General features: G+C 52.2%; 1 protein-coding gene across 2 annotated transcripts; it reads right to left on the reverse strand.

Annotated features, from left to right (window-relative positions):
• Positions 1 to 346: 346 nt before the first annotated feature.
• On the reverse strand, positions 347 to 11,908 carry Gpr35 (G protein-coupled receptor 35). Of its 2 annotated transcripts, none has more exons than XM_028755439.1 (2): positions 11,764 to 11,908; positions 347 to 2,841 (listed from the first exon to the last, which is right to left on the reverse strand). In XM_028755439.1, exon 2 carries the CDS (start codon positions 2,829 to 2,831, stop codon positions 1,908 to 1,910), a length of 924 nt encoding a protein of 307 aa, XP_028611272.1. In that variant the 5' UTR covers positions 2,832 to 2,841; positions 11,764 to 11,908; the 3' UTR covers positions 347 to 1,907. The 2 variants fall into 2 exon arrangements, with proteins under 2 accessions (XP_028611272.1, XP_028611271.1); XM_028755438.1 differs by lacking the exon at positions 11,764 to 11,908 and adding an exon at positions 6,230 to 6,524.
• Between the last annotated feature and the right edge of the window lie 1,532 nt (positions 11,909 to 13,440).

Below are 13,440 nucleotides of genomic sequence, written 5' to 3' on the forward strand. Positions count from 1 at the left end.
TTTTAGTATGCAAATTTTGCATCTTTTGTGTGAAGAATGTCCTTCATGTCCCACCCTGGCCTCCTGCATCCTCTGGATAGATGGCCAAGCCTAGCCTGTGAGGGGATGGGATCTTCCCCTAAAGCTGAAGTTACCTGAGGAAGGTAGAGTGCTGTCTGCATCAAGGCAGGGTGCTCTGCTGGTACTGTGGGTGGGGAAGCACTCCTGCACACTAGGGGGCGCTTCACGGGCCCCAAATGACCTGTTTCTTCCCCTCCTGACGCCTTGTTTCTATTTCAGTCAAGCTACTTCAGTGTCTGTTGTTGTAGTCTGGAGGCATAAGACTCAGAAAAGAACCACAGGCACATACGTGTATATCATATATTTTGATATTATGTAGATACACCATTCCTTCCAAGGTGAAGGTTCAGATAATATTACAGAAGAGAGGATGGAGGGGATGTGGGAACTGGAGGGAGAGTGGGTGAGTGTGGTAGAAAAGCCATCTCCTCTGGCTTAGGATGATCATGAGCCATAAGCAGGAAAAGTGCTGCTCTGATCCACTGAACGCCTTGACCCACAGTCACGGCCAAGAAACAAGCAAAATACTACTGTGGTAAAAGGCTGATGACCAGGAAGCTGTTAGCATTCTCTGACAGGGAGATGAGGGTCAGCAGACCTGGGGTTACAGCCACGGCTCCCTCATACTCTAACCACATTTTGTCCAGAGCAGGTGTCTGGGCGTATATGAGGCGGAAGTGTACTGGGGATGGGTAATCTAGTGGTGGAGTTTGGGGATTGTCACCTATGCTGAGTGGGCTTCTCAGTGATGGAGCACCCAAGAGTCACCATGCACCATAACTCTAGTAAACTGGTTCACTAATTTATACTTGGATGGAATCCTTTCTTTGATGTCTGAAGGATGAACAGACTTTTGGTTTTTGTAGAATAGGTCATACCACAAAAGGGGTCAGTTAGTCAGTAGGCCTTGGATGAAGTGGGGGTGGAGAGTGGGGAGGGCCAGTCCCCCACTCCCCTGAGCTGGAGGGGCTCTGGCTCTGGGTATGGTTGTAACATTTGGGCCAAGACAAAAAAACAAAACACAGAGGGAGAAGGCCAGGGATACCACACCTCCAAGTGTGTTCTGGCTCTGAGCTGTCTTTGTGGCTGACCCTTTACTCCAGAGTCCCTCACAGCCTGGGGCCACATCCTCAGAGAGCACAGGTACCAAACTGAACTTCCATCTTCCTCACAACAAACTCCAGCAGACCACAACCACAGTGACTGGCCTCAGTGATCAACAGGCCCACAGTAGAATGGAAACACCACAGGAGGCTCAGGACTGCAACAGCGGTGTTACTGCTGAGCATGACTTGATGACCGCTGGGTCCCCTGAGCGAGAACCCTCAGAATACAGAGCTGGAGCAACACTGACAGCCACGGGCCTTGGAGGACAGCCTTCCAGATCATAGCTGCTGCCCTTTTGTCTAGCCCTACATGTAGTGTGAAGTTTAGCACTCCCAAAAGGAAGCAGCCGTCAGAGGGTCCTCTGGGTAGATGTCTCCTGGTTCTCTAAGCTGGATGTCCCTTCTTTGCCTCTCGTCACTTGCATCTGGGTGACAAAGGACCTTGCGAGGACCAACTCCAGGGAAGAGCTAGATCCTAAACTCAGTGGCTAGCCATCAAGGCCCATTCTGGTACCCAGGGTTTCTAGATCTGGGGTGGCAGGTATGTGGTCTTGTTCCAGGGTCCCTCAAGTCGGATGTTAAAGTCTCCGTCCTCTGGTCCTTTCAGGGGAGCAGATACAGCCTCTCTAGGCCAAATGGGTCTCCTAGAGTGCTCAATCTCCACAGCAGGTTAAGGCTGATCTGGGGGGCTCCTTGCTCATATCACAGGTTCCTCTGGCCCATGACACATGTTCACTTTGTCTAGGTGAGGCTCAGGCTCTGAGAATCTTGGCTCTTGTGGGGTGTGTTGGAGGACGTGGCCAGCATGGACGCATCCTGGAACTCTTTGGCCATGTAGTAGTAACAGACAGCATCCAGGCAGCAGTTGGTGTCTGAGAGTTTGGCTGTGATGGACAGGGCATATCTGAAGATGTCTCGGGCAGCACAGGTGTTGAGGTTCAGGGAGACCTGCACTGTCAGGACCACATGCAGGGGCAGGAAGCAGATGATAAACACGGCCAAGTTGGCCCAGACCATGCGGGCGGCCTTTCGGGTGGCCTCCAGCTGCCCCACATCAGTGGCCGGCCTTCGCGCCAGTATAGTCACAACCTGCAGAGAGCAGAACACCACTATGGCCAGTGGCAGGTAGAATCCCAGCAGCGAGAAGGCGGTGGTGCTGAAGTTGTGCCGGTTTTGGCTGCTGAAGCAAAAGCCACCCTCCTGCATCCCCAGGCGCCAGCGCACTACCAGAGAGGTGACCACTATCACCCAGAGGGCCACACACACTGCCGCAGCCTGTCGTGGGGACCGCAGCTCACGGGCACGCAGGGGATGCCGCACTGCCACATAGCGGTCCACGGCAATGGCAGTGACCAAGCTTATGCTCATGTACCTGTTGACCAGGTAGATGCCCTGCGAGAGCTGGCAGATGGGGGTGTCTGAAGCACTGTGTTTCAGGGAGTACAGCACGAATGGCAAGGAGCAGAGCAGGCAGAGGTCAGCCACAGCCAGGTTGGTCATATAGACGCGGGTCTCCGTCCACTGGTGCATGCGATAGCAGAATACCCAGAGCGCCAGGCCATTGAGCAGCAGGCCCAGCACCAGCAGCAAGGCTGAGTAGATGATGAAGACGTTGTTGACTGAAGCAGGCAACGTGAAGGTGCTGTTACAAGTTGCACTATTCATGGTCCTAGGGCTGCAGGAGGGTCAGGAAGTCAGTGAGGGTAGGTGGAGGGAGGGGCCCCAGGGCAAGGCCCTGCCCCTGTCCTAAGGCCTGCCCACCTCTGTGCAGGAATTCTGGAGTAGGCATGCACCACACACCTAAAACTCCCCTTCCTAAAGAAACCATAGAAACTGTAAAAAAAAACCAAAAAAACAAAAAAAAAACAACAAAAAAAAAACTCACGGTTGCCCTCAGGGCCTAACCTCTTCTGCTCACTGGACAGGTAGGGAGGTCAAAGTCTCCAGAGGAGATGGGGAGACCTGCTGTCGCAGTGACTGACCACTCTGAAGCTAGAGACAGAACGACCCCTCCCACCTCCTCAGTCCTTCTCCTCAGACCAGCCTGTTGCAGGGGAGATGGGGGAGGAGTGTCTACAAGTGCTGTCCAGGAAACCTCCAACTCTTTAGAGCTCAAGTCCTAGGCAGAGATGAATGCCCACCAGCCTCACCCAACATGCAGCTCACAGCAGGGAGGCCTCAGAGGCAGCTCCACCTATCAGCCTAAGGATCCCAAGGCTGAGCCTTGTAGCTTTCTGCCCGGAACATGGCTGCAAGAAGACACCTACATTTGATTGACAGATGTAGCCAGCACTCATTCTGCCTAGTCTGGAAGACAACAGAGGGTATAACTCAAGATGGTCTCTGGAAAACTGTGGAAACTTCTGAGGTACCACCACTAGGTCCGCATCATCCTAAGGGCCAATCCCAGGCTCTTGTCTGAGATTAGGGTTCCCAGAGGTAATAGTCCTGTCCCTCCAGGACCTGGATGTACTCAGAGGTCCCTGCCACTGCCATTGTCAGGAATGTCTCCAAAGCTACCTTCCCCTGTCCACTTTCCATGATGAGGCCCAGGAGGGCACCTGAGCCCATCAAACCCCAGCCAGGTGGGCTTGGGTAGTGGTCTGACATATACGGTATGACAGGTGGCATAGCAATCAGACACCCTCACTGACCTTACTCTTGGGCTAGCCTTGGCTACCCCACCAGAGGGGCGCTGGTATGACTCCACAACATTGAGTGGGAACTGACCCACGAAACTGTCAGCAAGTACTGACACACTGACAGCAAGCCCAGGCACACTGGACACCTGGCCCGCCCACTTGTTTCTGGTTGAGCACCAGGACCAGGAAGGATTGCAGGATTGGGTAAGTCATAGGTCAAGGGTTAACTGCAGGGGCTTAACAGAGTTAGGCCCAAGCCAGCTATCTGCCTTGAAAACATGGAAGGCAAGTTTCCTTCCCCATACAGGAAATGGACAAGCACCCACCGAGTGATTTCGAGCAGGGAGGGGAATGCACGCCAAGGTTCATTTCCTTATTGGTCCCCAGGGAACCTATGAGTCTCCAGACCATTAGAGAAGCAAACCACAGATTCCAGCTGAGATGAATATTCTGCTGTCATATTCTTATGTCTAGATTCCATATCTGTCAGATTAGAACGGCCTATTTGCCAGCAATCACTGTTTCATGAACCATGTGTTTTGTTTTTGTTTTCCTTCCAAACAACCCAGAGTTCTGAGGCTTCTGGGGGTACCCTGAGCCCAGCTGGACTCCAAGGACCTCCTCAGAGCCCCTGACACTGACTGCTGACTGCTAACATGCTCCTTCCTGTCTGCCCTTCACTCTCTGATACACCCACCCAGAAGCAGGCTGTGGAGCCTCCAGCAGAACAGGACCCTGGAATTTGTTCAGTATCCAATAGGAGTGTCGGGGAGTTGGGCAGAATGGGTCCTGGTATACCTATAGGGAAGGGCTCCATGCTGCTAGCATCCTGCCTTTCACCTGAGGCCTCTGCACCTGAAAACTTACACTACTTATGCTCACTGCTTACTCCTGCCTCTGGGCTTACAAGGGGCAGCCTGGCTTCTCAGTCACCTGAAGCCTGTATAGGTGAGATGTGGGAACTCTTCTTGGTCCCTCTGTAATGTCCACCGTCCCACATGGCTACATGGAAGCTTCCTGTTACATACACAAGCTTGAAACTTTCAGGTTAGACTCAAATGGCCCAGTATTTTGTAAAGTCCGATCAAAACCTCTGTCTGCTTAAAAGACAATGTAGAACTCTAAGGAAAAGGATCCAAACATCCCAAGAGGTCAAGGTGCACAGACAGTTTGGAAGAAACATCCTACAAGGGGAACCCTTGTCCTTTAGGACACTTCCCCACAAAGTTCAGGATTTCAAGACCCAGGACCCAGCTACAGCCAGCATGTCATAGCTAGGACACTCTCAACTGCCTCAGAGGTGCAGGTGGGTTGCCCTCAACAGGCACAGACATCTGTCACATAGCCAGCGCGGGGATGCTTACAGTTCAGTTTAGAGAAGCTGCCAGTGGATGCTGGGGGAAATGGTGCTTTTTGGCTAGTAACTTCCTATCCTGTGTGAAATATGGGGCTGACACAGGAAGGGGGGCCAGCTGTGCACGGTGCAGGCCCTTTACCTCTGTGGGCAAGAAGGAGCTCCCTTGTGGATAGGGGAAGCAGATGGCTGCTCTGTGGATCCAGCACTGACCATCCAGTGAAGAAGTCTGTGGAGGTGGACGGAAAGCCTGGGCCCATTCCTTGGTCACCCCAATGTCTAGACAGGGACCCACAGATCCCTGAGCGCTTCTCTGCTTATAATCAGGCCTGGGGGCCCCACCCACTGTCTGAGATATGAGGGCAAGAGTAAGGCACCATCAATAGGATACTGCAGAGGCTCTGAAACCACAGACCCCTAAGGAAACGCCCTAGGTCCTGCAGCAGGCAAACACAAACAGTTGTTTCCTTTTCTAGCTCTCGAGTGCAAGACACCACTTGCACAGAATAGACTTTGAAGTCTCTAATGTGGTCGGCACCAAGGCCCAGAAACATCCTGAGTTACTTTGTACTAGCCGCTTATGTTATCCCCCCACCCCACCTCAACCCCTAAGGAGAATAGTGCACTGATCCTGAGCAAGTGCTTCTGACCGCTCCTCCAGAACCCAAGTCCCCAGCCCAGTCCCAACTGTGCTCAGGCATACCCATCTGCCATAGCTCAGCTCAATGTTACCTACATGACTTAGCCCCCATCTCTACCTCCCATCTGGCAGACCCCAGCTCAGCCCCGCCCATCTGACCAACCCTGATCCAGCCTCACCTCATCCGACAAACCACATCTCTACTCCCCTCCCATCTGGCAGATGCTGGCTCAGCCTTTTACCTCATCTGGCAGACCCCAGCCCAACCCCACCTCATTAGCTCCATCTCAGCCCAGCCTTATCCCTCTAACAGACTCTGGCTCCAGCCCATCCCTACCCTCACCTCACCTAATAGACCCTAGCCCAGCCCCATCTCATCCGACAGAGGCCACCCCAGCCTTACCCATCTGACAGACCCCAGTCTGACCTCATTCAGCCGATAGCCTCCAGCCCGGCATCATCAAGTGATAGATCTCATGTAGGTCTGGCCCATATGGAAGCCCCAACTACATCATGTGGCTGGTCTCCCTGGGGCTGAGGACGGCCAGCCATGGCTGTCCATCTTCAGCCTGCATGTAAGTGGAGGAGGCTGTAGGGTTTATTGACGACAGCAACAGGGAGGCGGCAGCTCCCCTCCCCCACTGCCTGCACTGCTTTCCTCAGCTCTAAGGCTGTGTCAGGAAGGTGGGGATTTCTGGAAGGGAAGCTGGCACCTGCCACCTCTGCTGACACCTACAGAGAAGCAGCTCTGGAAACAACCTGAACCGTCAAACCAGACAGCTCAGCCCCACCCTCGGAGGCTTCCTCTTCTGTGGCTCATTTCATTCTTAGCACGACTGGGTAGGCCCCCGCAGAGTCCGTGGTCACAAAATGACACTGTCCACCCCGCTCCGTGGCCGGAGGCAGCAAGGCTCCCTCTCTTTCATGCTCATGAAGATGTGTTTGGCAGTCATAACCCATGTTCCTCCCTGACAGCTGACTCAATCAACACGTGTGACTAGGACAGAGGCAGCCCACAGACAAATCCACACAGACCACTCCTGACCTGTCAGCCAAACCTATTGCTTCAGAAGCCTTTCCAGGACTCACTGTCTTAATACAGAATATCCTCTTATACCTGTGAGTCTTGGTAGGCATTCTTTGCCCCAAATATTCTCACTTAGAGCCCAGGGGTCTCCCTGGGCCACAGCCCACCCTTCTTGCAGATTTCCTTCCCGGCCACCCTTTCCTCATATGAGCTCTATAGCATCTGACCATAAGAAATAGTCTTCCTGTCTTCAGAGACAGCGGGGAGCTAGGGAGAGCTTCATTTCTGCCCTTCCTCCCTTTTCCTTTCACAGGTGGAAGCAGATCCTGAGAAGGAATTTATTGGCTAGGCTGTCAAAGTTGGTGTCAGGTTTGGGACCAACACCTGAGTCCCCTGTATCTCTGGCTGAGCTCCCTGCCCAAAGGGAAGCCCTAATTTGGCCTCAACCACTCTGTTCCACTGTTGCCACAGGCACAGCCCATGCTGTTGAATACCTTTCCAGACCTCAGTCCCAAGATGGACATGCAGCCTGTTGTGGGGGATCCCACCAGCAGCCACGGTGATTCCCAGGTGTCTCCTGCCTGGGTGCTGGATTGGGTTTCAATCCTTCCTGTCTCCCCACCTCAAACTCCGGCCTCAGGATCTGCCCTGTGGGCCAGTAGAAGGTGCTGCTGCCTAGAGGAGTGGTCCCCTACTATCATGTGGACTGGCTCACAGGGCAGGGTATCACTCCAGGAGTTTCTTCCCTCTGACTAGATAGCTGGGATGGCAATGAGCAACCTCAGGACCTTTCTCCCCTCCCCACTGGGCTTCTCCCCAACAGTAGCCTAGTGACCCAGAGGGCTGTGTATTCCAGGAAGCCACTCAACGTGTAGAGATCAAGCTGGGCTCGAACACCATCTTCTCTTGCACAGGGCACAGGCTGCCCTCAGTCCTGTCTCCACCCCACCCCCACCCCCCAATTCCCCACTTGTACTCTAAACTAGGCTCTGCAGGGAACTCGGGCACTGCTATCCAAGCTGACCCATGGGGCTGACTAGCCCTTTTCTCAGAGGATTTAGATCCCCAGGTCCCAGAGACCTGGCTATTGCTGGTCAGGTTTCAGGGTTCATGACAAATCCAGTCTCCCTGCTGGGCAGCCTCAGAATCATATCTGCAGGCTTCTACAGAAAGCCGACTGCTGCCTCTTGCTTCTAGCAGCCTCAGCTTCCAGTAGCACTCTTTCTCTCTCTCCCTGAGGCCTGCCACAGCCCTGCAGCCCTCACCTTCTCCTATGCTAAACCCACACCAGGCCCAGTGTCTTTCTCAGTCTCTCTGTCTCTCTCTGTCTCACTCTCTGTCTGTCTCTCTGTCTCTCTGCTTCTCTCTCTCTCTCTCTCTCTCTCTCTCTCTCTCTCTCTCTCTCTGTCGGCCTGTGTGTCAGGATGTAGCTCTCAGCTACTGCTCCAGCACCATGATAACGGACTGTAAGCAAGTAATGTAATGAAACTGTAAGCAAGCTTCCAGTTAAATGCTTTCTTCTCTAAGATTTGTTGTGGTCATGGTGTCTCTTCACAGCAAAAGGACACTGACTAAGACAGTGCTCAGGCCTACAGGCAGTTGGTGAGCAGTGCCTCCCCTTGAGGATCCAGGGCCACCTCCAGTGTCTGAGTGTGAGGTTGGATGGAGCCTCATGGTCTACCCACCTCTCTAGGGTGACCTAGTGCCTAAGGCAAAAGGAACACCAAGGGTGCCCCTGTCTTTGTCTAAACTGTTGACGCTGACCTACACAGGTCTTCTTGCATTTGTCTTACTAAGATAATTCCTAAAGCATTGATTTTGTTTTTCTTGAAGTTTATTTGTTTTATGGCCTCTTAAGTGCTATGCCCCAGATAGTGGCCATGTGACCACACACAGATGACCCAGCCCCAGGAGACAGGATCAGAAGGCAGGGTCCTGTGTCCCGACCATGGCTGTACAAGTAGGGCTGAACAAGGAGATGTGCCCTTGCTCCCAGCTCTATACTGCCACTTTCAGTTCTCTCTTCACAGAACCAGGTCATGAAGTAACAGCTTCCCGGGAACACCCATCCCCCACTAGCTGCCTCAAAGCTAGCAAAGACATGACCCTGCTTCTAATGTTATTTTGCTGATGGGTTCGTGGACTAGAATCCACGAGCAGTCAGTGCAGAGTGGAAGTACAACAGCAGGACTGTGAGCCTCACTCAGCCATTGGCCCCGCATGGATCCATGTCTCCACATGAACCTACCTCTCGTTTCCCACTCTGGGTCCTTCCAACACCAGTCCTCGGCCTGTCAAGACCACGTCCCTTCACTCTACAAGTCCCAGCCCCACTTCAGAGGACAACAAGGTGCCAGAAATGGTAACACCCTTGAGCTGCTCTTGAACTGAAGTCCCTCCCCATCTCAACCCCAAACTTTCCACCTCCTCAGAAAGATCCCACATAGAAGCCTTCTGTTGTCTGGAAGCCTCCAGCATTTAACCTGGTATCTCATAGTGGCCATGAGACCCCCTGGGCACACCCTTACTCCATCCACGCCCTCCCACCTTGGACCCAGCAGCCCCTCTGCAGGGCCCAACTTCAATGACCCCTCTAATTTCGGTGTCTCCTTTTTTCAGCTCACCACTGGGACTGCTGGGCATTTCCCATGTCACATTTATTTTTTCTCCTGGGTGTTTTTGACCCCCTGTTGGTGTCTTTCTCTTTGAGCTCGTGCCTTTGTCTCCTCGGCAAGGTGATCCTGACAAGGTACAGTTAAGCACCAGACCTGGACTCTCACCTCCAACCTCAGAACCATGGAAAAGCTACCATCTTGGTCTGTGTCTCTGTAGGCCTTCTCTGGCAGCTGTATGCCATGGCCCAGTCTTTTGTCTAGGAAGTAGCTCTTACAAAACTCTCATCTGCTAGCAATATACACTCAAGTGTCTGATGGAAACGGCAGGATCTGGGACTCTCCTGAAAATCCCTGGTGGAGTAAGGCTGCAGGGCGTGGGATCTTCCTTACACAGATTTGACAGAGGTGACCCTGCGGGGATGGATGACAGCCACACTCCTATCTCCACCTCACCCCCTCCAGACTTTTCTGTGTATTTGAAAATTTCCCTAAGTTTGCATAAATAAAGAAATGACCTGTAGCTAGCTATGAGATGTGTCTGTGAATAGCAAAGTCCATCCATTGTTTAGACAGACACATTAGGCAGTTGAGGGAGATGATGCCACAAGGCTAGTAACTTTGCTGTCGGGTCCCTTCACTCTGAAACTTGACCCATATATATAACCCTTGATGGCTGAGCCTCAACTCTCTTGGCCTCCCTGAACAAATAAGGCCCCTCAGGTTCTTCCAACTTCCTGTTATGGCAGCAAAAACCTCCACCACTGAAAGTGATTTGGGTTGTGAGCGGCAGGGGAGGCCTAAGTCTCCTCTGAGTGTGAGGTGACCAAAGGGGACAGATCAGGCAGCAGCCATTTTCTTTATCTTTTCTTAAACAAAAAATGCGCTATGGCCTCTGAGATCATGCTGCCTGCTCACACAGTGACGTATCTATCCCTGCCTTCCACAGAGCTATGGCCAAAGATGTGAGCATGGAGCCCTTGAGAGCAGGCCTGGCCAGGCCTAGATTCACTCACCCTCTCAGGTGCCTGTCTTGCCACACACATGTGCTTGTATTTCCCACTCAGACTAATTTAAAATGATCATTTCAACAAAAATGTGGCAAAGGCAAAAAGAAGAAGTCAACTTAGTTTCAGGAAAAGCACTGAGGTTAAGCTTTTTGTAGTCAGTCACATCTGAGACCCTGGGAGTCTACAGCCTCTGGTGAAGTCACTGGCTCTCTGACTATGCCCAAGCTTCCTGGAAATGAAGGCATCCTTCCACTCAGAGGTTCTCACTCTCCTGTGGACAGCTCCAGCTCTGCCGCTCCTTGGCTGCCTCTCCTAGGAGCTGCTAAAAGCTCCTTCAGGACTCTGCTCCCAGAAGCTGGACCTCTCTCTCCCTGTAACTAGTTAAGTGATTTCCCACACACAATTACTGAAGCCTTGCTTTGTCTGAATGGCCTTGCCCACATCATCTCTTCATCTTCCTGGCCTCTCTTCTGTCTTAAACAGCACCTAGATCTGACATACACAGGCCTATTCCTTCAGTGGGCAACTCTGGCCCTGGCCATGCTAGCTCTGTGGTCCTCTGCTGGTGACACTTCCATAGACCATGGTTGAGAGCTCTGAGGGGAAGAAGCTACCATAGGATGGTGAAGGAACATAGTGAAAACCCAAAGAATCCTTGAATATTGAATGGGGGCCTTAGAGAGCCCTGAGGAAAGCTAAAGGAATTGTTTCAAGGGAGCTTTAAGAGAGCTATCAGGGGATTGATATGAAAGGCTTCTAAGGACATCTGAAAGAGTCCTGATGGAATTCCTAGGGAATCTGAGGCGAGCCTGAAGTTATCCCGAGGGTTCTAGGGGATCCTGAGGAGGCCTTGAGGGGACACCAGTAAGGTCTGAGGGGAGCCTGAAGCAGTCCTAAGAGGGCTCTGTGGACATCCTGAGAGGGTTCTGCAGAAGTTGTCAGAGTTCTAAGTCCTGAAGGGCTCTGCATTGTGAGGGGGTGCTGAGTGGTGGCAGTAACAGCCACTGCCCTTCCTGACCCACTCATCCCTTTCTGTAGGAGGCCAGCACCCACCTCCAGCAGCAAATGTGTCCTGAGAGACACGTGAGTGTCATCCTTCCTTCTAGGAAACTCATACCCACTTGTCCCTTGGTGCCCACAGATGGTTTAGGTCAACAGGGTCCCTAAAGACAGCAGAAGTATCATTGCCCTCTGAGAGAAACCTTGCCCAGAGATCACAGCAGATGACACATGGCAAGAGGAGGATCCTGCAGGCTGAGGGAAGGGGCAGCTCCCTGACTTCCAGTCTCATTTACCCCAGTGGCTCACTCACCTCAGGCAGCGAGCTTTTACTCCAGGTGGGCCTTCCCAAAGTGCTGCTCAGTTTCAGTGCTGCCAGACGGCTCTGTGGAGCCCCTGTGAGACAGTGGGATGGGAGCTTGGGTGCTGCCCACGACACAGTTCCTGCATTGTCAGAGCCTCACTGCCCTTTGCTGCCCTCTAATTGCTTACCCACACACCCAGCCCTCCTTCCCTTTCTTGACTAGAAGAGTGGCTTCTGGCCTCAGGCCAGGCCCGCTACTGGAGATCCCATCTCCCCCACAGTACTCCAGTCACCAGCTGTCTTCCCCAGCCTCAAGGCGGTTTTAAGAACACTATACCTCTCTAGCAGAGTCTTCCCCACTCAATCCACCTCTAATCTGAAGACCCCTCTAGCTACCCCCCCCCACACACACAATCCAGAGCCTCTGGAAAAAAAAGCTCCCAGGTCCTGAACTGTGGCAGAGACTTCAGACTAAAGAAATCTGGTAGGACAAAAATGTCAGCTCGTGTCAGGCAGTAGTGCCATATGCCTTTAGTCCCAGCATTTGGGAGGTAGAGGCAGGATCTCTGTGAGTTCAAGGCCAGCCTGGCCTTCAGAGCTAGTTCCAGGACAAACAAGGCTACACAGAGAAATGCTTTCTCCAAAAAAAAAAAAAAAAAAAAAAAAGCCATCTCATGAGAGTTGTGTGTAGTGAACATCTTACTCTGCTTCAAGTAAAACTGTCACCACTCATAAGCTTACACTGGGCAAGAGGGCCCAATCTCTCAGTGAGAGACTTTCCTGTCTCGCCATCAGAACATCAGCCTTCTGCTTGGGTAGACTAAGGTAGTACGTCTTGGGTGGTCCAGGAGCTGACTTAATTGATACCCCAGACACACTGAGGCAGCCCTCTTGAGAAACCCAGAGCTGAGAGTTCTCACAGCACTCTTCCTGCTACCCCAGGGCTACCACCCCTCTGAGCCACTTCCTCTGAGGTTGAGCAAGATGTGGCTGCTGATAGATACTGAAGCAGAAGAACACATGTGCATGAGCTGTTAGAGATATGAAAGAGTTATCCAGCACGATCAAGAAAGGACAGGCACAAGTTCAGCTCTCTACGGCACCATGACCCCTCCATCAAATGGGTCCATGTCCAAAAGTCTGATGACAGTCTCAGAGTGACTTCCTCTGGCGTGACTCATTGATCTCCAGGAAAAGAAACACGTCAAGAAAAATGAGAGCTGTATTTATTATTGGACCCAATAACCTCATATCTAGGAATCTACCTCAGACAGTGAGAGGGTGATGAGTTATCCGCTTCAGGGTCAGCGATGCAGTGTAGGCCTGCAGAGTGGTCATAGCACATAAGAGTCACATGTCAACCTGCAAGGCTCTGGCTCAAAGGCAGGACGTAGGCACCATAGAGCAGAGCTGTGAGAAGCAGCTAAATGTCTAAAACCTATTTTTAAGCCAGGCAGTGGTTGTGCACGCCTTTAATCCCAGCACTTAGGAGTCAGAGGCAGGAGGATCTCTGAGTTCAAGACCAGCCTGGTCAATACAGTTCCAGGATAGCCAGGGCTACACAGAGAAACTCTGTCTTGAAAAACAAAACAACAACAACAGCAACAACAAAATCTTTCTAAGCATGTGTGTGTGTGGTGTGTGTGCGTGTGTGTGTGTGTGTGTGTGTGTGATGCTGGGGTTGAG

This window comes from Grammomys surdaster, unplaced genomic scaffold (genome assembly GCF_004785775.1).
Source record: "Grammomys surdaster isolate TR1022 unplaced genomic scaffold, NIH_TR_1.0 126059, whole genome shotgun sequence".
Classification (NCBI taxonomy): Eukaryota; Metazoa; Chordata; class Mammalia; order Rodentia; family Muridae; genus Grammomys; species Grammomys surdaster.